The sequence below is a fragment of the Eumetopias jubatus genome, unplaced genomic scaffold, assembly GCF_037043125.1.
Source record: "Eumetopias jubatus isolate StellerSeaLion01/CBP00866 unplaced genomic scaffold, mEumJub1_p1.0 scaffold_14, whole genome shotgun sequence".
NCBI classification, from domain to species: Eukaryota; Metazoa; Chordata; class Mammalia; order Carnivora; family Otariidae; genus Eumetopias; species Eumetopias jubatus.
The window spans coordinates 96090003-96116707 of NW_028274820.1; the positions used below are offsets into that span (position 1 = coordinate 96090003).

At 40.1% G+C, this 26705-nt stretch overlaps 1 protein-coding gene across 1 annotated transcript in view; it reads left to right on the forward strand.

The window, feature by feature from the left end:
* Positions 1-25992, forward strand: part of MGAM2 (maltase-glucoamylase 2 (putative)) — a 100413-nt gene extending 74421 nt beyond the window's left edge. The window contains exons 37-47 of the mRNA XM_088018337.1: positions 1725-1858; positions 2133-2167; positions 2268-2384; positions 2913-3061; positions 3175-3259; positions 3883-3939; positions 4359-4483; positions 6250-6338; positions 16652-16701; positions 20595-20768; positions 22102-25992. Coding sequence (XP_087874463.1) covers positions 1725-1858; positions 2133-2167; positions 2268-2384; positions 2913-3061; positions 3175-3259; positions 3883-3939; positions 4359-4483; positions 6250-6338; positions 16652-16701; positions 20595-20768; positions 22102-24375 — 3289 coding nt within the window. The 3' untranslated portion in view covers positions 24376-25992. The remainder of the gene's footprint in view (positions 1-1724; positions 1859-2132; positions 2168-2267; positions 2385-2912; positions 3062-3174; positions 3260-3882; positions 3940-4358; positions 4484-6249; positions 6339-16651; positions 16702-20594; positions 20769-22101) is intronic.
* The last annotated feature ends 713 nt before the right edge of the window (positions 25993-26705 follow it).

Sequence of the window (26705 nt, forward strand, 5' to 3'; positions counted from 1 at the left end):
GGGAATGTTAAGGCCTTGCTGGTCCCCTGGATTCCTTGCCTCTATTTGCCAAGGGGACAAGTAGAAGAAGCCATACCCTCACCTTGAGGCGGTTTGTAAGACCTTTCACTTCCTGCTGACTCAGGACCTCAGGTGCAGCCAGAACTGAGTCACCAGAACTTTCTCCTTTCATGGCTCTTTGCTGGGCTTGCCCAGAGCCTTGTGCATGTGCTGTCTTTTCGGTTCCCAGGAATACGTAGGAGCTTTACAAAGTTCTCCATGGTAATACTTCTCCAGGATTTACTCTAAGACCAGCCAAGCTTTGTTTTGTCCCAGCTGAACCCCAGTCTGAATACCTATGATGGTGCCAGGAAATTGTTATTGTTTTGGTAATTCCCTGGCTTGAGAATTTATTTTCCCCTGCTGAGCTGAGCTCTGAGTCCAGTCAAATGGCCACAACACCTTGGGAATAGAGATTTTCCAGGGGGCTGGAAGCTAGAACAAAACTATTAATTATGCCCCGGGGGGGCTGGTGCTTTCCACAGAGCCCCCAAAGAGGTCAGATCTCTGAGGCTGCTGCAGGGCTGCTGGCTTTTGGAGCCACTGAACTAGGGATGGGGTCAGCTGAGAACAGCCCCAAGTTCAAGTCCCACACACCACGCTATCCTGCCAAGATTTAGTGGTTTTTCTTGGATAGACATTAGTCATTTCTTTCTAGAGCTGGTTAATTTTTAGAGTTCTGCAATGGTCAGCGACAAAGGTCTTTGCATCACTCACATCTACCCTTCCTCTCTACCCCTGCCTTATTTCAGGCCTTCATCATCTCTCAGATATGTGTGTGTGGAAGGCAGGGGTATGTGGGGGGGGGGGTGTCCATCCACGTGGGGGTTTATGTTGGTGTGAAATATTGGAAGCGACCTAATGGATTAATCTTTACCCCAGTAGCTTTTCCTGACATCATTTACTGAATAATTCATCTGTGTCTATTGATTTGTAACGCTTCCTTCAGCAAATACGGGGATTGCATTATGGACTCGGATCTGTTAATAGCCTTTCCCTTTCTGTTCCATTGATTTTCCTCTCACACAATTGTTTTTATTTTCTTACTGAGACTGCAGGCAGAAGACCCACCTTCCGTAGCCAGATATTTGAACATCTTTTGTGTACATTTGTCCTTGTGTGCCAGATTTATCCCACTTTGTGAGGAGTAGCACAGAGAGAGAGTATTACCAAAGAGCTATAGTCATATATACTTTTATTTGGATCCTGGCTCTGCCTCCTTGCTCATTAAATGTCCTCTGGCAAATTGTCTAATTTCGCTGAGCCTCAGTTTTATAACAGTAAAAGGAGGCCAAAGAAACCTTCTCAGGAGGTTGAGAGGCAGTATACACGGGAGTGACCAAGCTGATACCTGGTTAGAGTAATTGTTCCGTAAACTCCCGTCTCACACCTCACCCCACTCCTTCCTGCCACCTCTATGTAGGCAACTAGTTAATTCAATGTTTTTTTTTTTTTAAGAAAGGAAATCCACATTTAGGTGATGATGGATCTCCAGTTGTCCTGCTGTGACTCTTAGCATCACCTTTAAATAGCAGATGCTTCCAGGGAAGACGCTTTCTGGCTCCAAATGGAAAACCATTGCCACCTCATACTCCAGACTGGCGCGGCTCTCTGTAGTGAAGCCCCGCGACTGTCCATCCACGAATTCACCCCCAATTCACCTCCTTTTGTTCCCTTCCAACCAGAGCTGTGCAGGAGGTGACGGGACAGCGAGGGGTCATCATCACCCGCTCCACATTCCCCTCTTCTGGCCGCTGGGGAGGCCATTGGCTGGGCGACAACACGGCCGCGTGGGACCAGCTGAGGAAATCGATCATTGGTGTGTGGGCTTCCTCCCAGGGGCCTCTGCTGGCAGGGAGGGGACTGGGTTGTGTGCCGGCGGCCACATTGGTTATGTCTACGTATCATCCACATGGGCAGAGAAAGCAGCAGGCGCTGACTTCTCTGTGGGTATGAGTTGTAGTCTCGACCCATCTTTGGATATTTTCATCATGGGTGGCCCAGGGCTTCAAAATCGGGTATGGAAGAGACAGGGCAAACGTACCCTCTGAAAGGGCTACTTTGTCCAACACAGCTGTGTCTTCTCATTGCAGGCATGATGGAGTTCAGTCTCTTTGGAATACCGTATGTAAGTTACATTGGGGCCATTATTAATTACTCAGTCGGATTCCAGCGTGTCTGCAACCTACAAAAGTCCCACCTCATGTTCTGATTTTGCATCTTCTCAGACAGGAGCAGATATTTGTGGCTTCTTTGGAAATGCTGAATATGAGATGTGTGTTCGCTGGATGCAACTGGGGGCCTTTTACCCCTTTTCCAGAAACCACAACACCATCGGGACAAGGGTGAGGCGGCAGCTGGTGCTCAAATCACAACTTCTTTATCACCCTCAAAAGTAGCAGACTTCTTTGTTGAGGAAAAATCATAAAAATCAGAACCTCCATTTCATAGGAAACCCACAGAGTTCAAAACCCCAGAGTTATAAGCAATCCTCAGGAGTATCCGTTTGCTCATGTCTTGGGGAATGCGTGCCTATGAGGGCAGTAGGGGTTTGTAGCTCCCTATGGGGCTAAACTAGAAGAAGCTCCTTTTCCTTAGAGATTTTTATTTTACTCCAATCCATCCAAGCTCCATCAGTGCTGCAGAGAGACCCATCTCTCCAGCCCTGTGCAGGAGACTTAGGAGTCTGTGATAAAGAATGGGAAGCCAGTAGCACCGGTTTAGTTGGACAGCAGGGGTGAGGGAAAGGATGGGATAGAAACGGAGCGTGCGATTGTGTAAGTGGTGCATGGGACATGTGTCTGCTGACCTTCTTCTGATAGTGTTAGGATGGCATGGAGACGTATCGGCCACATGTTCCTTTATCTCTTTAGAGACAAGATCCTGTGGCCTGGAATTCCACCTTCGAGATGTTCTCCAGAAAAGTCCTTCAGACCAGATACACCCTGCTGCCCTACCTCTACACTTTGATGCATAAAGCTCACACTGAGGGCAGCACAGTCGTCCGACCCCTTCTCCATGAGTGAGTACAGCCCGTTCCCCCAAGCAGGGGTTCTGGCCATGTCTGATGGAGAGCCCTCTGCAACAGTCCTAACACTTTGGTAGGGTTTTCATACATTTTTTTTTTTTTTTAAGGTTTACGAATGACAGCAAAACATGGGATATAGACCGTCAGTTCATGTTGGGTCCTGCCCTCTTAATCAGCCCCGTGCTGGAAAGTGTGAGTTTTCCATGATAGATCAGAAACCCTCAGTCACATAATCGCAAGTACAAGAAGAGCGTTTTAAAGATCATCTTGTGCTGCTCGCTGTTTTCCAGCAAACACCTTTCTAGAACACACAAGGGAGATCTTTTCCTTTTTTCAAAATCCCCATTAGTGAAAACTTCACAACCCCAGCTGATTTCTCATTTTAGTGTCTTGTTACCCCACATCATTGTAAAGTTTACCTTTTTTAAAACATTAAGTTTTCTTTATGTTTGAAGAATTTTATCAGAGCTTTTTCAATTAAACTTCCCAAACTCAGGGTGCCTGGGTGGCTCAGTGGGTTAAGCATCTGCCTTTGGCTTGGGTCATGATCTTAGGGTCCTGGGATCGAGCCCCACGTCTGGCTCCTGGCTCAGTGGGGAGCCTGCTTCTCCGTCTGCCTCTTCCTCTGTGCTCTCTCTCTTTCTCTCAAATAAATAAACAAAATCTTTTAAAAAAATCTTTAAAAAAATTTTGAGAACTTCCCAAACTCTTAAAATCGTTAACAAAATTCCCATTGTTATCTTAATTCTACAGAAAGAATTTTAATAATTAAGTTATTGGAATATACATAATGACGTGTCAATTTTATGTTTCAGAACACTTTTGAGACCCCTGCTTATTTTCCCCCAGGCCGTTGGTATGACTACAGCACGGTAAGAACTCACATATCTTGTGAAGAACCAAACTGGTCCATGCTGGCTAGAGGGGTGGCCAGCACTTTCTCTTGACCTTGAGGCACATAATTTCTAAGGCAATGATTTTCAGCCTGTCAGCCAAGCAAGGTTTGCTTAAATAAAAGTATCCACAAAAAGCACAATCAGGTAAAATCTAACAACCATATCACATTGACTTTTCTCCCACCCCTACCCCCACCTTTTCTGGAGAATACAGAGAAAAGACTAGATTTCCAGAGTTTTTAACAAAACTGAAATCAGAGATTTTTTTCTTCGTTTACTCGCTGTTTCTTGCTGACTTTCGAACATGCTTCCTTAGAAAGACTTGTGTTAAGGCGTGCATCTGTTCATCTCATCTCTTTATCTTCATCCTTCCTTGCTTATATTCTGTCTTCTAGGAATCTGGCAATGTGTCGACAGGTGAGTGGAAAATCCTGGACACTCCCCTTGACCACATCAACCTTCATATCAGAGGAGGCTACATCCTGCCCTGGCAAGAGCCTGCGATGAACACTCATGCCAGGTAAGGGGGAGCGATGCTACCGGTGGCCTCACTTTGTCCTAAGGAGGCGTCCTCACAGACGCCGCCTGCCTTGACCAGGGCTCTGTGGATAACGAAGCCCAATTACAGACCCTCTCATTGATTCAGTTCCCTAAGTGCCTTCTGACTGGGATCTGGGGGAGAATGCATTCATGAAGTCAGTCTTGGGGAGATCTTTTATCTGTAGCTCTGTGTCCCCGGCCTGGGGCAAAATTTTTCTTTAATTTTAATTCAGCGTGATTTTATTTTTTAGAGAGGGAGAGCATGTGTGGGGGTGGGGTGGGGGGAATGGGAGAGGATGCTCCATGCTGAGCACCGAGTAGGAGGGCTTGATCTGACCACCCTGAGGTCACCCTCATCTCACCACCCTGAGCCACAATCAAGAGTCCAGCGTTTAATCAACTGAGCCGCTCAGTCACCCCTGGTGCAAAAATTTTCTTGAGGGCAGTAGCATTTACCTCTTTCCACACTATTAAAAAGGCTGGGAATATTAATGAGCTCCTTGATTGGTGATGGCTATCCAAGGATGATTTATTGCCTATTTCCAGGTCTACGTTGGTCAACTCAGGATGGATTTCATATAAATGTAAAGGCTCATATATGTATTTTATATTTATATATTTATATTTGTATATATATACTAAATTAAAAGGAACATGTTATGTCAAGAGGGACACACATAAAAAGAACTAGAACCATTCAAAAGGAGAGAAGTTAACTCAGCCTTGTGGTGTAAAGCATGGTTTCACGTGAAAGAGAGCTCTGAACCGAGTCTTGAACAATAAACAGGATTTGAATATATGAAGACAGGGACAGAAATATTCTGGGAGTATTAAAGAGCTAGAGGTGAGAAGTGAGTTTGGTTTGGGGAATAGTAAACCAATCAGTTTAATTGGAGAGTAAATAGGAAGAGGGATGAAATAAATAAAATTCAAGCAGGCTAGGATCAGGTCATGGTGGGCGCAAATGCCAGACCAAGTACTTTGCATTTTATTCTATAGCAATCTGGAAGCTACTGGAGGGTTGTTTGGTGGTTTTCTTCCTAAGGAATTCATATCTTATCATATTACTTATAATACGTATGTAAGTAAAGTATGTTGATGTGATTTTTTAAGTGTCTGTATTTTTAATCCACAAGAAGATCATGCCTAACAAATTCGTATTAATTATTAAAAGTTAAATCTTTAAAAAATTAAATATTTTGAAATATATTCAAATCAAAGGACATTGATTATACATATTTGGTATTTATTTACCATAATTATTTTTAAGTCCCTACTATAAAGAAACCACCTCAAAATTCCAAACATTTTCTTTCATTACATAAAATAATTTAAATATGACTGCACTTAATGAAAATTCGTTGGCACATACATCCTTTGAGATGGAATCCATCTCTCTTTGCAAAATATATTTTCATAGACAAATATCTAAGTACATCTCAGTTTAATGGTATTTATATGTTTTAATGTATTATATAGTAGACATTTTGGTGTATAATTTTTTAAAAATAAAATTCTGTTTTAAACCATCTAGGAAACCTTAATACTTGAGGGGTGTGCAATGAGCTCTTTTATAAAGAAGATAACGTTTAATTTACCTATTTTTGGAACTTTATGTGCATTTTTATGTACATTTTTAATGCATTATTTTTTTTGTTATAGATGAGTAATATTTTCAACAGAAACTGTCCTTCATTCTTACAACCTATAATCTAGAGAAAAAAATAACTCCTTTTTTTCCCCTAGTCGACAAAAATTTATGGGATTGATTGTTGCATTGGACGACAATGGGAAAGCTGAAGGCCAGGTATTCTGGGATGATGGACAAAGCATTGGTGAGTATAAGCATTCCAGGGTTTCCATACAGCAGGCAGAAAAACCATAGCTCAGGATATAATTGGCATAACCTGAAAATCTATTTCTACACCTGTTTCTGCTACTGTTATAAAGCGATGGTGTTGGGAGAATTTTTGCTATTTTTGCCTGCTCCTTATATTATATTGTAATTACTATAGAATAGTATATGGTCCCCAGCTTTGTAGGTTCGGCAACATGATGTTATGGGTTCAGCCAGGGGTGATCTATCTCTGTATAACTAACTGCCTTGCTCTGATAAAAGTGTGGATGCAAGTATCAGGCTGACAGTTCATTCATTCTCAGTGGTTCACAGACCTGGCTCTGTTATTTGGGCCAGCCATCTATTACCAGGCAGCCTGTTCCTCCTTAGTAGGCTCACTCAGGAGACAAATTGGAGCTCAGAAAATTTCTTAGTGTCTCAGAAGTAGGGAATTAAGCATTTTCAAAAAGATGCTGATACCAATGAAATACTACTTTGTATACTTTCCCCAATCTAGGGATATGACGGTGCTACCTGAGATAATTGGGTTTGTCACTATAGTCAGAACATCTTCTTCCTTAAACATCTTTACAGAAATACTGACATGTTGTTACCAACTGACGCCCATTTTCCAATACTTATTACTGACTAGAACATTCTAATCTTATAACGTGTCACAGTTTCTGAAATTATAGCTTGTTTATCGCTAGTAATATCTTCCTTTTCATTTTCTTCATTATGGGGGTAATATATTGTCATTAAAGAAAAAATTTTAAAGACAGAAAACTAGAAAAAAAGGAATAACTTAATATTATTGTTGTATTCTTTTGCTTTCACGTTACTTAAGAAAATGCTTAATTTTTTATATCACTTAAAACATACCGCACATTTAATTTCTGAGTGCTGTTTCTTTGCACTTAGCATAACGACAGAAATATGTCTAGATGTTATCAGATGCTCCTTATAAACACCATTATGATTACTATATCCCACTGAGAGGATACGCCACAATTTATCTGACTTTCTGTAATTACTCTCTAGGGTACAGGATGTTTTCAGTTTTCATTGTTATAAACACCATCAAGTATTAAGCTTTGTTTGTGTTTCAGATTATTTCCATAGGGTAGATTCCTAGAAGTGAAATTATTGTTTTTTTTAGTCAACTTGCTTGAGTTGCATTTGTACAGATAAAATGTATCCATCCCAAGTATACAGTTCAATACATTTTGACAGATAGATACGTTTATATTGCCACCACCACAATCAAGATCTAGAATATTTTTTTTAAGATTTTATTTATTTATTTGACAGAGAGAGACACAGCGAGAGAGGGAACCCAAGCAGGGGGAGTGGGAGAGGGAGAAGCAGGCTTCCCGCGGAGCAGGGAGCCCGATGCGGGGCTCGATCCCAGGACCCTGGGAGCATGACCTGAGCCGAAGGCAGACGCTTAACGACTGAGCCACCCTAGAATATTTTTATGACCCCAAATTTCCCCTTCTATGTCTTTTCAGTGAACTACCCCCCACTCCCAACCCCGACTTCAGGCTCTTACAACCACTGATCTGCTTTCTGTCACTCTAGATGAGATTTGTCTTTTCTAGGCTTGATGTAAATAGAATCATATAGTGCGTATCCTTTTGTGCTTAGCTTCTGTCAGTTAGCAAAGTTATTTTTGTAGCAAAATGTGTTGCCATCTGGCGGCATATAAAAGTAGCTTATTACCTTTTTTTAAATTTTATTTTATTTTATTATGTGATGTTAGTCACCATACAATACATCATTAGTTTTTGATGTGGTGATCCATGATTCACTGTTACCTTTTGACTCCTGAATAACATTCCATTGTATGGATATACCATAATTTATTTATCCATTTACTTATTGATGAATATTTAAGTTGTTTTATGTTTTTTACCCTTATGCATAAACCTGCCATGATTATTTGAGTATAAGTCATTTTGTGATCATACGTTTTCATTTCCCTTGGGTAAAAACCTGGAAGTGAAATTGCTGGGCTGGGTCAGATGATAATTGTTTGTTTAACTTTTGAAGAAACTGCCCAAGTATTTTCTAAAATGGCTATGCTGTTTCTCCTTACTGACGGCAATAATTCAGAGTTCCAATTTCCCACATCTTCACTAACACTTGGTGTTAGTGTTGGTTTTTAAAATTTTAACTATTCTAGGGCGCCTGGGTGGCTCAGTTGGTTAAGCGACTGCCTTCGGCTCAGGTCATGATCCTGGAGTCCCGGGATCGAGTCCCACATCGGACTCCCTGCTCAGCAGGGAGCCTGCTTCTCCCTCTGACCCTCTTCCCTCTCGTGCTCTCTCTCTCTCACTCTCTCTCTCTCAAATAAACAAATAAAATCTTTAAAAAAATTTTTAACTATTCTAGTAGTACACAGTGCATCTCATTATGTTGCATTTCCTTGATGTTGAGCATCTTATGTTTATTGGCTATAGGTATGTCTTCTTATTGAGGCATTGGTTCAAGTCCTTTGCCTATTTTTTATTATGTTGTCTTTTCCTTATTGACCTGTAGGAGTTATGTATACCAGTCTTTTATCAGATACAATTTGTATCTCCCTGTCTGTAATTTGCCTACATAATTCCTTTATAGTATCTTACAAAAAACAAACTCTAATTTTGATAAAAGTCCATTTTTTTCCATGCTTTTCTATTTGTGCTTTTTGTACCTTGGTCTAAAAAGCATTCTGGTACCAATTCTAACATGTGTGGGGGTGTTTCCCCATACCAACAAGCAATTCTGGGACACTAGGTGTCCTACAATTCAACTCAATTCTGACACTGTCTACCAGGAAATAGCACTGGATCCCACAGCTTAAGAGCTCAGTCCCACGGGATTGCCCCCTCCTCCCTTTCCCACTTCATACTAAGCTGACTTGTCACCTATGCTTCTGAATGACCCACTGTAGATCGGAGGTTCCCGCCTTGGGATTCAGACACCAGTTCCAAGTCCAGGTTGTTACCTGTACCTCACACTAACTGGCTATAAATCAGAAGTTCCTACAACCGCCTGCTCAGGTTTGATTAATTTGCTAGAGCAGCTTCCCAGAACTCCGAGAAACATTTTACTTACTAGATTACCAGATTATTATAGAAGAATATAACCCAGGAACAGCCAGGTGGAAGAAATGCGTAGGGCAAGGTATGTGGGAAGGGGCTCAGAGCTTCCATGCCCTCTCCAGAGATACTACTTTTCCTGAATCTCCACCTGCTCACCAATCTGGAAGCTCTATGAGCCCCATCCTTTTGGGTTTTTATGGCAGCTTCATTACACTGGCATCATTGGCTACATTATTGGCCATTGGCCATTGATTCAACCTCCAGCCCCAATCCCCTTCCAAAGGTCTCTGGGTGGGGCTGAAAGTTCCAGCCTTCAAATCACAGGGTTGGTTCTCCTGGCAACCAGCCAGGAACCTGAGGTGCTTTCCATAAGTCACCTCATTAATACAACGAAAGATACTTAGCTCTTAACACTTAGGAAATTCCAAGGGTTTTAAGAGCTCTGTGGCAGAAATGGGATGAAGACCAAATACGTATTGTAAGTCACAACATCACATGGCCTAACCCAAGGTTACAGAGATTTTTCTCCTATATTTTTGGAAATTTTAGAGTTTTAGCTTTACATTTAGGACTGTCGCCTATTTTGTATTAAATTCTGTACGTATGTAATGGTCAAGGTTCATTTGTTCCCCAGCATGTTTATCCAACTGATCCAGCACCTTTCCTGAAAGCAGAATCTTTTCCCCTGTGATATTACCTTGACACCTTTATTAGCTATGAATAGGTCTTGTATAGCTGAGACTCTATTTTTGGATTATTTGTTCTGTTTCAGGGATCTCTATGTTTATACTTATAACAATACCACACTGTATTAACTAAGGTAGATTCAAAATTATTTTAACAAATAATAATTAACAAAAAAGTTGCTAGAATTTTGACTGCTATTGCATTGAGTCTTTAAATCAGTTTGGGGACATCTGTCTATCATTTTCAATTACTTAGGTCTTCTTTATCTCAGAGCGTTTTATAATTTTCAGTGCATGGGTCTTACACATATTTTGTCAAGTACATCCTAAGTATTTCTAAGTTTTTGATAATATTGCAGATGGTACTTGAATTTTCTCTTCTCAGTGTATGGATAATGCATTATAACCCCGTACTCATTGAATATGGCATTTTAAAGAGCTGTTTTTCAAATGATTTGGTTGCTCATTTAGAGGTGGAACCAGGTTAAGGGTGGGGCATGAAAGAATTTGATTACTTTTTTCAAAGTTCAACTTAGTCTTCGATTATTTCTGTAAAGTTCAATCTGATAAGTAAAATTCACGGAGAATTGTGTGGCAAGTGGCGTCCTGGAGCTCTGGATTCAGATATCATTTCAGTCATTTCCTGGTTGTATGTCTTTTGGAAGGATGCTTAACGTCTCTTTGTCAGTACTTGGTCATCTTCAACATCTACAAAACTCTACTTACCGTGTAGATCTCTTTATGCAGACAAAATGATCTCATGTAGAGAGAGCATTCCTGGCACGTGGATGCTGAGTAGCATATGTCATTAATATGCAAGGTAAATAAAATTCCAGTATAAGCCTTTATCATAAGATTTATTAGGTAAGATATACTACATTTACATCAGTGTGGTTAATATGACAGCAGAAAGTCCAGAAGAAAGGAGGTTAACCAGCCACCCAAACTAGGTTTTAAGAGATTTGCAGCCTTACACCTTGTAAGAAAACAATAAGCTACCGTGCCAATTTTTAAATTTAAGGACTATATTTATTAATGAGCTAGAATGTTCCCATCTACTAGGAAGGACATATTTTCCTTAAATTAAATCTAGGTGAAGGATGAGATTTTGATCAGGGATTTGTTTGGTGAGCAAGAAATTGCAGCAAAAGGGGTTAGTGGCTATGCCAAGGTATTCAACACTGTATTGCGTCAGTGACATTTTGCCAAGTTGACTGGAGACTACATTGTCAGATCATGCCAACTACATGCCTGGGTGATTGGTCAGGAAGCAATTCCATTATCATGGCATGGAACATGGACAATAGTAAAGTCAGGTTGGAGAACGATGAGAGATAAGGAGATTAATTTTGCACCCTTGAAATGTGAGATGCCTATGGAGTCTCCCGGTGGGGCTCACAATTTGCAAATATGGATGTGATGACAGAAAGTCTGATGAAGAGAGGAGTGAGAAGCCTGGAAGTGTTATGACAAGTAGAAATCACACTGGATTAATCTTTTAGATTAATCAGGTAGGAGTTTTTTTAACATATATTTTTATAAAAAATAAATGCCTTTTTGTTGTTGTTAGTTGTTGGGCCTGACTTTAACTTTTTTGATAACGGGTTTATTGAGATACAGTTCACACACCATGTAAGGTACCCATTTTAAGTGTACAATTCACTGGTTTTAGTATGTTTGCCAAGTTGTGCAACCGTTACACAGACAATTTTACAACAATTTCTTTATCCCCGAAATAAGCCCTCCACCTTTTAGATATCACCCCTCAATCCTCCCTTGCCCTGCCCCCATTCTCTCCATCCCCAGGAGATGCAGCCCTAGGCGTTTACTACTCTGTCGCTACGCAACTATGTATGCTAAATATTTCATAGGAATGGAATTAGATGGAGTCACATAAATGGAATAAATGTGGCCTTTTATTACTGCCTTCTTTCACTTAGCGTAACATTTTTGAGGTTCTACTGAGTTGTAGCATGTATTTGTGCTTCCTTTCTTTAATATGGCTGACTAGTATGATATTGTATGAATATACCACATTTTATATATCCAATTCTCAGCTAGGAGATGTTTGCGTTGTTTCCACTTTTTCACCATTAGGAAAAATGCTGCTATGAACATTTGTGTACAAGTTTTTTGTATAAACATATTTTTTTAGTTCTCTGGGGTACACACCAGGGAGTGGAATTTCCCCTTTGTATAGTAACTCTATGTTTACTTTTTTTTTCTTCATTGTATTAGCATTCCTTTATTTTATAAGTTCACTAACACCTATTAAAATGACATTCAGAACCAGATGTTCTGATGTCACATACCAGAAACCCAGGGTTAGAGGTGATAGCTGCAAACTTATCAACCTCAGCATTTGATCCTGCCTCGTTTTGACTGCGCAGAATCAGTAAAATTGTGATTCAGACAGAAAATAACTTCGTATCTTAACCACTGCTCATATCTTCATAATAAATGTAGGGCAATACACACCTAAAAACCATCTATGATACATCATCACATCCGACAGGCTACCCTGGCACCTGTTATCACATAAGCTGACATTTCTCAGAGCACCATATGTGTGTAGCGATAGCCCCTCTGTACAATTTTGTGTGATAAATTCACAGCAGTAAATCTAAATATATAAATACTAGTGCAGAACTACAACCGTCCTAGTCTGTGACACATTTGGAAGACATTTAATAGCACAGAAATGACGAAGGATTTAGACAGAAAACTGTACAGAATGAGCTCCTCGGCAGCACAAGGAAGGGACTGATTAATGTCTATCACGAGTACACTGACTGTTCTACCTTCATGCTCTGCTTCCTGGTTGCCTAAGATTCAGGAGAAATGCCCTTCTAGTCCTGCCCAGAGAAGGGCCGCCTCCCCCTCCTCAGCTGCCTCTTCGTCCTTTATCAGCGCCAGTAGCCAGTAGCTGCAATAAGCCAGCGGATGGGCCATCCTGTGGCTGAGCAAGCTTCCTGCGAAGCGTTCTGTGGACTGCTCCAGCCAAGATTTGGTGTAGGGGGACCTGATTCACAACATCTTTCTCAACTGCTCCTCTCTCTACCAGTTTCTGTAATAAAGGCTCCAACCTCAGCACATAAGCAGACAATTTCTCTCCATCCTTCTGATAAGTGGTCAGATACTTGATCTGCAATTCCCTAGGATTATCAATAACCCCAAATACCTGCTCAAGAGCCTGCAGGCATTCAGCGACTGTAATGAAGGGACTGTTTATCTTGAGGACACGAATAACATCAAATGCCGGGCCTCTAAGGCTCTCTAGCAAGCCTCTTCTTTTCTCTGCATCTGGCACCCGCCAAGTCTTCATCATCTGAGTAGGATGAAACAGCCAGGATTCAAATTCTTCTGGTTCCGGAGGGTCACTGCCTGAGAACACTCTCAGCTTTTTGTATTTCGGGTACCGCAGGGCGGGCCGAAGAGCCTCTTCTAATGCCTGTGCCAACAGAGGGCCTGTATTTCTGGGATCATGTCCTGGCCTAGGTCAAAAGGGTCGTTTCCATATCCAAGAGCTCCAGTCAACTCCCCCAACGTTGTGCCCTCTCCCTCTAAGAATTCATTTAATCTGCTTAAAAATTCATTATTCAGGTCTGGGGGCTTAAAGATCACTCTCCAGACACCCCCTTTTCCGGGGAGCTCCTCAGGGACTAGAGCAAGAGCCGTCTCCTCAGTCAGCCCTACTAAGGCTACATTCCTGTTCTCATCCCGCCGGAACACCCTCCGGAGCGGTCTGTACCCGCCCATCGGCGCCAAACCTGCCCGCGGAGCCTCCCCGATTTCTGCCACAGTGCAGGTCGGGGGGATGCCGGCAACCAACAGCGCTTTCCGAGGGTTCACCTCCATCCCCCTGCACCAGTCTTCTAAGAGCCTCAGCGTCAGGGTGCCCCAAACAACAGATTTAAATTCTAACGTGGCCGGGGCACCGATGCCGCCGCAACGCAAGGCGTTTCTCCGCGGCACCCCCGGTGAGTGCCGTCAGCGTCCCGACCGGAGGCCTGCAGGGAACAAAGCAGTCGGGTTAGCGGCAGGTGTCTGGGACCCCGGCCCCGAGAGGCCCCGAGACGCCCCGCGGCCCCGGGCGACCTTCCGGCCGGCCCCACTGCGACAAGCGGCCGTCTCACCCTCTCCGCGGCCCCGCGCGCCCCTCGCCGCGATCCAGTCGTCCGCGCCCGCGTCCCGCGCCGCCGCAGCCCCCGCCCCCGTCCCCACCCGAGCGGTGCCCACTCTATGTTTACTTTTATGGGAACTCCCAGATTCTTTTATAAGGAGGCTGCACCGTTTTACATTCCTTCAGCGGTGCATGTGGGGTCCAGCGTCCCCACATCCTTGTCAACACTATCATCTTTTTGAGTAGTCATCCTGGTGGATGTGAAGTAATATACCATTGTAGCTTCGATTGATTTGTGTTTCCCTGATAACGAATTGCATTGAACATCTTTTCATGTACTTACTGGCCATTCATACATCTTCTTTGGAGAAACGTCTATTCACAAACTGTGTCAATTTTTACATTAGATTATCTTTTTATTATTGAATTGTAAGTGTTTTTATATCTTCTGGATACAAGTCCCTCATCAGACATATGACTGATAGTACTGACAATTTGGGCTAGATAATTCTTTGTTGCTGGTGGTGGTTGGACTGTTATTTACAAGATGTTTAGCCACACCCCCAAATGCCAAAAGCACTCTCCCCAGCCCCAAGAGGTAACGATCAAATGTGTTTCTAGATATTGCCAAAAGTCCCACCAGCAAAATCACTGCTGTTTGAGAACCAATGTTTTAAGGGAATCTAGAGTCCTTTTATATAGCCTGAGCTAATTAGAACTAGATGATTGATGTCATAGTGGGTTAATAACACCACAGTTAGTGTGGTGTTAAGAATCAGCTCCCTGTGAGCAATATATTTCAAAAATTTAAGGAGAAAACACTTTTCTATAAAATTTTAGTTTCCTTCAACAAATGTCTTAGTCTCAAGGTTAAAAATCAATAGTCCCTGAAAGTTTTAAAATTTTTATACTTTTTTTAAAACTTTTACACAAAGGAGCTCTTTGCTCCATTTCACCAACAGACTTAGAAATTCAAAATTTAAAACACCAGGACACAGTGAAAGTATAGCTTTAACTTAAATATTCTGTTAGTAGGTTTTTAACTATTTGTTAAATTTTTCCTTACATAAGGAAATTTAATAGCTAGCTCAAGGATAATCTTAGATCACCTTATTAACAAAATTCCATTCTTTAAAAATTCTTCATTCAAACTGCTAAAAGAGTCTATAAGCATTTGCTTAGGTCACATTTTCTAGCCAAGGCTAAATTTTAAAAAATATAGGTTTTATAATTATTTCTTCAAGAGTAGAGGTAATTTATAGAAAAGAAAGAAGAGGATTAATTGGCTCAAGGAGAGAATATGTTGGAATATTGGTAAGAGATGGAATGTTGATAAGGGCAAGAACAGAACATGAAATGGAACTGACTTTTAAGAAATAAGAATTATAGAAGCTACATGAGAAGAATGAGTAAAGTAGACATCTACTAAGGATTATTTCAAGGAAGAGATGTGTGGGGAAAGAGGCCTAAAACACCTGCATATAATGAAGAGATATTTAGATTTAATATATTGTGTCACTGGTGACTTTGAAAAGATCAGATTCAGTGAAAAAAGGAAACATAGGAACTGAAATATAGGAGATGTAGGATTGAATTATGAGTTGAGTCCACAGACATAAGAAGCAGAGGCTACCTTTTTTTGAGACAATATGGCACTAAAAAGATGTGATTGCTTGCTATAGAGAGAGCCAAGCAAAGGGTTTGTCAGAACGGAGTGTTCTGGAGCATAATTGGAGCCTAGAGGAGCAAAGAGGGTCTGGGGAAGAACTGATGGAGTAAGTTATGTAGAGGCAGGAGAGCTTGGGAACTAGATCACTGTGATAGGATGATCTAAGAGAATAATCACGAAGGTGAAGATGATGATGACTTTGCTTATGATAGTGAAGTATACATTTTGAGTACTTACTCTGCTCATGCAGCATACCATGAGCTCGGTGCTACTATCTCCATTTTACAGATGCTAAAATGTTAATTGCTGGAGTTTGCACAACTATGAATTGTAGGAGCAGGGATTTGAATCCATATCAATCTGACTTGAGCCTGAATTCCTAACCACTCTCCTCTGCTTTGAACCTTTATCATCATGGTCATGTCAACTCTCATGGTTATGTGCTTGTTAGGTTGGCACAGAAGAAACCAGTCAGTAGCCTCCACATTTCCTCATCTGGGGTATCTATCTTTAGTTCAACCAAGATCTTCTGGTTTTACAACCACTTGATCCTCACTTGAAATACCCTCTTCCATATGCACCCTGGAGTGAGAGTCCCTTGGCTACTATCCTTAATGTTCCTCAGAGAGCTCATGATTATCCTGATCAGTAATTGTGACCCCTTTGACTATATACAAGATTATCTGCTATAGTTGAAGTAATGAGTAATTGCTTATTCTTTTTTTTTTTTTTTTTTTTTGCTTACAGATACCTATGAAAATGGAAACTATTTCTTGGCAAACTTTATAGCAACTCAGGTAAGAGTATTTTATTGAATTTTTATAAATCCATTCCCAGTTAGCTACAGATGAAACATTATCAGTTAACTGTATCAAAATAATATCCTACATCTTAATAGGAGGAACTTCCTTCCTTTACACTTATAAATTAGGTCTGTTGACATCAATATCAGGAAGAAACAGTCCTTATTTTGACAATTATCCAGTATACCATCAGTTTTATAAGAAGAAACTTTTAATTCATATAATGCTGGTGAAAAAATGAGTCTTTAAATGTATGACATGTTTTCTGGGGATGAGACATCATTTTCTGGCTGATAATATTTTGCAGGATAATGCTAGATCGGTTATCTTTTGCACAACAACGGTGTATAAGAAACAACCTCAAAACTTCAGCAGCTGTAACAATAAATAAATAATTTAAACACTAAATAAATTATTTAGCCTATGAGTTTGTAGTGTTCAGAGGGTCTGAGCTGGACTTGGCTGATCTTGGCTGGCTTGCAATCAGTCATGGGACTGTTTGGCTGCTTGGATGATCCTGGCTGTACTCACTCACACACCTGTCAGCTGGCTCCTCAACTATCTAAGAAAAAGAAATATGTTCAATTGGCAGTATGGAAAATTAACAAGATTTTGAGACTGATTGCAAGCAGAATCAAGGGAAAATGAACAAGAGGATATAACTTGAGGTAAATGGCTGTGCTGGAGCTAGCTCTTATTGATTTGGGAAAGCCTACTATTTTGGTTTTATTTTTTTAAAGACTTATTTATTAGAGAGAGAGAGTGAGAAGGCACACACACATAGAAGAAGAGGGAGAGGGAGAGGGAGAAGCAGGCTCCCTGCTGAGCAAGGAGACCAATGCAGGGCTCGATCCCAGGACCCTGGGATCATGACCTGAGCTGAAAGCAGACACTTAACGATTGAGCCACCCAGGCTCCCCTGGGAAAGCCTACTCTTAAGTTGCCTGGAATTTTGCAAGCCAGTCCTTATGTTAATATGATCTAAGATTGCTTTATGGACAGCTCTGGGCAGAACCTTTTTTATGACTGTTAGAGGGCAAAAACAGAAGTGGAAATGCTTGAGCACTTTTTTAAAATCTCCAGTTTGCAGCAAGTTGACTAACATCCTATTAGCAAGGGAAAGTCAAGTGGCCAAGCCCAAAGACAAAGGTGGGATAGAATGCCCCATCCAGAGAGGGAGGGCATTGCCAAAATCACATGGAAAAGGGCATGAATAGGGAGGAGTGAATAACTGGAGAAAATAAGACAACCAATCTACCAGGCATGTTAAATGACTCCAGAGATAACCTATATCATTCTCATTAGAGTAGGAGGATCATTCTATGTCAAACCTGGAATTTGCTTCTCTATAATTTTGCATTTAAGAAATAGCATAACAGAAATCTGTTGTCTTCTCTACATAACAGTGCTTCAGTTATTTGAAGATGTCTGTTATATATACTTTCTGTCTTCTTTCGGAATTATACAACTGCCGGCTAACTTCACACTTCCTCTGTTTTGTGTTTAAACAGATCTGATTGTTCTGCTTGGAACACAGTTAGTCTAGATTCCTCTTAAAACATGGCACCCAGGATTTAAAGAATATCTTAGAGTTGCATTATGCAGTATGATAGCTACTAGCCACATGTGACATTTTTTTTTTTTTTTGAGAGAGAGAGAGAGAGAGAGAGCGCATGCACGTTCAAGTGCAAGTGGAGTTGGGGGGAGGGCAGAGGGAGAGAATCTTAAGCAGGCTCCATACCCAGTGCAGTGTGGAGGCCTGTGTGGGGCTCTATCTCATGACTCTGAGATCATGACCTAAGCTGAAATTATGAGTTGGATGCTTAACTGACTGAGCCACCCAGGGACCCCGTGTGAATTCTGAGCACTGGAAATGTGACTAGCCTAATCTGAAATATTTGAAAGATTGTAAAATACCCCATTAATATTTATATATTGAATACATGTTAAAATAATATTTTGGATATGTTGGGTTAAATAGAATGTATTTTCAAATCAATTTCTCCTGTTTCCTTTTACTTTTAAAAAATGTGGCTATAAGAAGATTTAAAATTACATATGTGGCTTGCCATATACTTCTGTAGGATGGCATGAACTTTATACTGCAGAACAGGCAACCTCAAAACATCAGTGACATAAAACAATAAACAGTTCATTACCTAACTATGACCTCTTTTTGCTATAGTCTATTTTCTTACTGTTATTGCCTCACACTGTGTTAATTTTTTAAACACATGTATCACATATTATAAATCTCGTGGTCAATTAAAACTTTTAAATTATCCTCATAGATATGATTGTCAGATCATGCTCTCTCCATCCTGCAGCTGCCTTTTTGAAACTAAATGCAAGACTTTGTATACTAATTAAATGTGTAAATTCTCTGTTCTTAATTTAAGAAAAGTTGAATTGAAGACTACATATTTTTCCTCTCAAAATGTTTTTTTAATGAAACTGTTGATTTAGAAGTCCTGGATCTCAGTTCTGGTCATACTAACTAGTTATTTAACCTAGGGAATGCACTTCCCTTGTTTAAGCTGTGTTTATTTATTATAAAACATTACATTTCCCTTAAATACTTCCTAACTCTAAAATTTCATTCTTCTCTTATTCCAAAGAAGTGATAAGTGAATTCTTATTTCTATGCGATATTTGGTGGCATTTCTTTCTAAGGATCAGAGGCTTAACATGAAAGAAAGCTTCTAACTTTCCATGGGGCAATTATCAATGGTGTGCTGGCTGGTATGGGGTAATAGGAGTGTGGAGTTCATTTGTAGCATTTGCTAATTCCTGTGATGTAAGTACTTCCACCATTTTAGCTAATTTCAAGCTATCACCTGGCTTGCAGAATTTCAGGCAATTTAACAGTAGGCTCTCCCAAATCAATAAGCGCTAGCTTCGGCACACCTATTTACTTGAAGTTATATCCCTTTTTCTTCACTTTCCCTTGATTCTGCTTGTGCAGTCAGTCTCAAAGCTTATTAAATTCTCCATAAAGCCAGCTGAACAGATTTCTTTTTTCTTTCTCCTGTTGCCATGAGAGTCAAGGAGTTTATAGTGTCACTCTACTGCAACTATCTCTTTGATTCATTGCATAAAATCTTCCTCATCCTATTTTACATCTTAACCAGTCTTATTTCGTTTGCTCAGTGTGAGCTACCATAGCTTTTGCACTCAATGAGCATGATTTTCTTCCACGCGACCCTGCCTCCAGCCCCTTCCTCTTTCATTTCACCTTTCTAAATCCATCCACGTTCCGGGCTTCCTAAAGTTCCATGGCCTTCCTAAGTCCTTTTTTGAGCCCCCCCTATTCCGTGGTGATTTCTCCTTTCTCTTACCATCCATAACAAATATTCCCTATGATTTTCATTTAGGCCTTAATCACGTACTACTTCATGACTTAACCTCACATTAGTTTAACCCTTGTGTTGATACTTAAACAGTTCGTGATTTAATCCAGTCCTATATTTATTGCAGACTATCCTTAGTCTTGGGGCCGTTTGCCGGGATTCTTTGTTCATGCTGTGTTAACCCATACAGAGCTATGCACATAGCACATCATGATTCCACCCATATCTGTGTCATTTAGCTACTCCCTTTACTCCCAGAGCCTCAATTTCCTCATCTGTAAAACTAAGATAATGATACTTACTTTTCAAAATCCTTGTAAGAATTAGTAACAATATAGATAAAATAACTTTCATTATGTTGGCATTATCAAGTTTATCATAGCAGGGACTCAGGAAGTGTATCTTCATGAAGTGTTTAAGAATAAAACAGCAAACCAGCACAACAATAGTAATTTGAGGTTTCTTAATACTTTAATGTGAAATACAGTCTCTCAACAGATGTATTATGTATTTTTTCTCTTTAAATGTTCTTTATAGAATCTACTGCAAATCCAGGTCAAACACAATAAGTATTTGAGTGACTTGAATCCACTGAAAGTTGGATATATTAAAATCTGGGGAATAAGCTCTACTTTTGTGACACAAGTCACTTTCACCTATGACAACCAGCAAATCATGGAGATGAATTTCAAGAGTGATCCTTATAATCAGGTATGTCTCAAAGGAATGTTATATCATAAATTAATTTTATTATTCTGCAAAGTTATCACCACTTTTATTTTCATTCTTTTACTTGCTTATATTTGAAAGGTTATAAAGATACATGCAATAGTATGTTCCTGAAAAGTTGGGAGTGTTGAATCCTATTGTAAAATGTGTAGCTTCAGTGGTCTTCCCAATGTAGTCCAGGGATCAATGATCAATGGTCTGGTGAAATCTTTTCCCTGTGTTTCCCAGAAGTGGTTCAGTGTGTTAAGTGAGGTTAGTCTCTCAGGCTAGCATAACAAAACTTATTTGCTTCTGCGGCGGAGGCTAAAATGAAAGTGTGATCCGCTAAACTTGTTGAAGATTTTCTCCCTCCTCCCTGAAATTACTCATGTCCCTGGTCAAACTGATAGATCTTATAGGTTGGTGAAAATTGGCAGTCAACTGTAGTAATCATCAAAATGAATATGTCCCACCTGTGATGCGAGATAAAATTATTTGGTTAACAAAACAGAGTGATAAATAGCAGACCCTACTAGACCTTCTAGCAGGGTCTGCATTTGGAGCCACCTACGTGGAAGACAAATTACCAGTAGAGTTACCAAGAGTAACCACAGAGGGAAAAATATCCCACTTTAGAACACTAGACCTGTCCTAAGTATGATCCAGTGACCTGTAGGGGGTCATTTAGCAAAGTGAAAATGGGCAAGTATAGTTCCTGTCTTCCAAGCAGTGAAAGAGTGCCTGCTCTGCTGATATTTGGATTTTGGAAAATGACCCTCTGAACAATCAGATAGCTTTTCTCTCTCTAGTCCTTTCTAGTTCTCTACTTGAACACATTTTTCCTGGACTATTGAGCTCAAGACCACCCTCTGCAAGTAATTACTTCCAGTTAAGACTGATGCAGAACTTCTTTGTAGGAAACTTTGTAGCATATCAGATGCCTATTATATGCCCCGCACTATACTACACGTTGGGGTTGTTAAAAACATGAAACCACATCGCCCTGAGGACGGTTAAAATCTAGTGGCAAGGCAAAGAGATTTTTATAAGTGTTGGTTGTCAATGCTTAATCAAAGCTGCAAATACTTGCAAGCAATGTGGTATGACCTAATGAAGTGGAAAGACACAGATTTCCAGCACAGGGGTCATGCACACAACATATCCCCCTATTTATCTGCCTGGAGTCAGTGACCTGAAAAGGAATCTTTATATCCTTTTACTACTCTCTGGAAAAGAATGAATACAGTGGTTTTCGTTAAATTGTAATTTGAAAATGACTGAAATGTGATGTTTAAGAAGTTCTCAAATACCAACTTTATCTCTTCTTTTCTGGCAGACGCTGACTATTCAACTGACTGACAAGATTATTAGCCTAGAAAAGCTAACTGAGGTTACTTGGATATACGGTGGCCCTATAGTTTCTACTACACCTATGACAAGTACCTTCCCAACAAGTTCTCTACATCCTTCTACAGTTCCTACTAAGGCTACCACTTTTGAGACTGTTATCACTATTTCTGCTTATACTAGTACCACTCTTCCTATTCCAACCACTGCTTTCTCAACAAGCGCTACTGAAGTTACAACTAGTACTACAGGCCGTAATACCACTACACCTTTCCCAACAAGTACTATTGACATTACAACTAGTACTGCTGTTCCTAATACCACTACACCTACCCCCACAAGTACCATTGTTAGCAGTAGTACCCTTCCTATCACAAGTACTCCTTTCCCAACAAGTACTGTTGACGTTACCACTAGTACTACTGTTCCTAATACCACTACGCCTTCCCCCACAAGTACTATTGTTAGCAGTAGTACTCTTCCTATCACAAGTACTCCTTTCCCAACAGGTACTACTGGAGTTACCTCTAGTACTACTGTTCCTAATACCACTACACCTACCCCCACAAGTACTATTGTTAGCAGTAGTACTCTTCCTATCACAAGTATTCCTTTCCCAACAGGTACTACTGGAGTTGCCACTAGTACTACTGTTCCTAATACCACTACACCTACCCCCACAAGTACTATTGTTAGCAGTAGTACTCTTCCTATCACAAGTACTCCTTTCCCAACAGGTACTACTGGAGTTACCTCTAGTACTACTGTTCCTAATACCACTACACCTACCCCCACAAGTACTATTGATAGTAGTAGTATTCTTCCTATCACAAGTATTCCTTTCCCAACAGGTACTACTGGAGTTGCCACTAGTACTACTGTTCCTAATACCACTACACCTACCCCCACAAATACTATTGTTAGCAGTAGTACTCTTCCTATCACAAGTACTCCTTTCCCAACAGGTACTACTGGAGTTACAAGTAGTACTACTGTTCCTAATACCACTACACCTACCCCCACAAGTACTATTGTTAGCAGTAGTACTCTTCCTATCACAAGTACTCCTTTCCCAACAGGTACTACTGGAGTTACCACTAGTACTACTGTTCCTAATACCACTACACCTACCCCCACAAGTACTATTGTTAGCAGTAGTACTCTTCCTATCACAAGTACTCCTTTCCCAACAGGTACTACTGGAGTTACAAGTAGCACTACTGTTCCTGATACCACTACGCCTTCCCCCACAGGCACTACTGCTAGTGCTAGTACTCTTCTTATCACAGGCACTCCTTTCCCAACAAGTGCTACTGAAGTTACAAGTAGTGCTACTGTTCCTAGTACCACTACACCATCCCATATAAGTACCCCTACTGCTAGCACTAGTACTACCCTTCCTATCACAAGCACTCCCTTCCCAGCAAGCACTATTGAAGTTACAACTAGTACTGCTGTTACTAATACCACTGTGCTTTCCCCTATAAGTACTGCTAGCACTAGTACTACTCTTCCTATCATAACCACTCCTTTCCCAACAAGTAATACTGATGCTAGCACCAATACTACTGTTCGAATTGCCGCTACTCTTTCTCCAACAAGCACTGATAGTACTAGCACCAATAATGCTGTTCCAATTACAACTACTCCTTCTACAAATAGTAGTGCTGATAGTACTAGCAATAGTTTTCCTATTATGACTACTTTTTCTGTAAGTACTCATGCTATGAACACTACTGTTGCTATGGTAACCACTTCTATAAGTGCTGATGTTGTTAGCACTGGCAACCATACTCCTATTACCGGTTCTCCTTTCCCTACAATATCTGGTGGTAATAGTACTAGTAATACTATTCCTACAACGTCTACTCCTTCTACAGATATTTACACTACTAGCACGAATACCACCGCTGTCCCCATCACCAATACCGGAAATAGTACAGGGAATGCAGTAAATATTACCAATGCAGATAACTCTAGCACTGTTCCAGGTAACACCACACATGTTTCTATTCCAAATACCACAATAGCATTAGTTACTACTTTAATGACCTCTCTTCTAGACACAGCAACTCACTATCAGGTAACAACAAACTCTACAGTCAGTCATTTACCTCTTATTGCAACTAATGCTACCACCGATATTATAAATACTACCACATATGCTCTAAATACTACCATTCTTGAGAGAACAACAATGAATGCTTCTGCTACCATATCAACTTATATTGCAAATGTCAAAAATGCTACTCTAGTTCCATGATTACTACTCAAAGCAGGATAATTACTACAGACATCTCTTTAAAACAACTATTAAAGATATAAGAAATCAATTAAAGATACATAATCTTAAGCTACATAAGTTTTCATAGATATTAACACTAGTTTATATAGATATGGCTACTCGAAACACTGTAGACATGGCAGATATGTTTAAAGATGCATCCATGACTACTTTTATAAGTGTAATTAAAGAAGCTGTGGATACTTCTTCAGCATCCAGAATATATACTGCTATTTTAAAAATTATAACCCCTACAGCCCTATCGATTAAACTGTAGATATTTTATATATCCTTGCTAGAGACTTCACAGATGATTTTGGTATCTCAGATAATATATTAGGCTCTGTAAATACTATTGCTTTAGATGTAGTTATTGAAGTAACCTGACTTGTTCTTGGGTTACAGGACATGAAACCATAACTGAGAACACTGGTGCTATGTGGCACTCACATGGCCACTATAGCAACAGTTGTTAATATCATAGTAATTATTTAATTAGTAATGTTAACAATCATGCCTTATTTTCCTGTGGACTTTTCCACATACCATGGCTACCAATATAGCAATTCACTATTACACATCCTGAAAGTATTATCACTTCTAAAGCAATCCTAGCTGTAACCATAGATACGGAAAGTGCTACTACCATTGTAGATCTTGTACATACTTGGACTCCAGGAACTAAAATCATTAATTAAAGATATTAGATGTTACTTTTACTATCATAGGAAATAAAAATGTGATTATAGATGTTAAAAACATAACTTCCTAAACTTTGCAACCACTACTACTAATACTCTTACTGTAAATTTGATAAGTACTTTTATTTACAGACATTAAATGCACTTCCAGGAAATTACAGTTAATTTTACTTAGGCGATAATCTTAGGCCCTTGCTGTTACCCTGAATGACTGGATTCACTTACGAAGCTCCAACTCTTCTGTGGACCAGAAATCACCCAGATGGAGAGGAATATTTAAAGATATGGCTTAGGGGAGATAGTCTCTGCTCCAGGATCAGGGTTCTTGTTTACTTTTAAATGATTGTAATCTTGTTTACTTTTTCTCTTATCTACCAGCTTTTCCATTATTACTTCACTGTGAACTTCCCTTCTGTGTTAGGACTTTCAGCATGTTCTTGGTCTTTCATATCCAAATTTACTATTTATCCTTGGTCTGTTACTTTCTTAGATCAGCCAGACCCCATAAATAGACTCATGGTCATAATGAAATATAGCCACTTGAATGCTATTGAAGGCTTAATCCTAGGACAGTATTCTCAAAATGTAGTTTGGAGACCCATGGGAGGCCACAGAACTCTTTCTGGGGTTCACAAGGTCAAATCTGTTTTCATAATGCTATGCTTTTCTTTTCCTTTTTTACTCTCGTTCTCTATTAGTAGACAGTGGCATTTTCCAGAGACAGTATGCTGTGTAGTGTCACAATAGATGAATATAGAAACAGATACAAGGATCGAGCTGTTTCTATTAAGATAGGCATTAAACAGATTTACAAAATATAAAATATCATTCTTTTCACTATTGTATGCTTTGAGAATACATTTGTTTTTTATAAAAATGTATTATTTATGTGAACATGCAGTTGATATGTTGTTATTTTTAATGAATAGAAAAAAATAAATATTTTACAAGGTATTTTACAAATGACTCAAGTTTAAGTTTGAAAGCACATATTAGCAGATATAAGCCACCTAAACAAAGCACAGGATCCTCACTAAATTTGAATGTGAAGGGCTTTTTAAAAAAATATTTTATTTATTTATTTGAGAGAGAGAGAGAGAGAGAGAGAGAAAACATGAACAGGGGGAGGAAGGAAGAGTGGGAGAGGGACAAGCAGACTCCAAACTGAGCACGGAGCCCAACTCATGGCTCGATCCCATGATGCTGAGATCATGACCTGAGCCGAAATCAAGAGCTGGAACACTCGACTGAGACACCGAGGCACCCATGTAAAGAAAGTGTTTTTGAAACCACAAAGAGTTTCAGGATCACTTCCATAGTCAAATACATTATGAACTTTCCCAGCACTTGGGAACTCCAGCATCTGTGCCCTATGGTTCTAACTACACACACCCTCTCCTGTGAACACATCTGCACAGCCTTCTGACCTACCGCCACACCTGCACTATTGTGTGGCTGGCCCGACGGGGCTTCCACATGAGGGGCAAAGATTCTTTAGTTAGTGGCATTTTCCTTTTGGAATCTTCCCACAAGCTGCACTCTTCTGAATAAAGTTGATAGACCTTATACCAGAGCATATATGCCTCTCAACTTGACCTTCCAACTCAA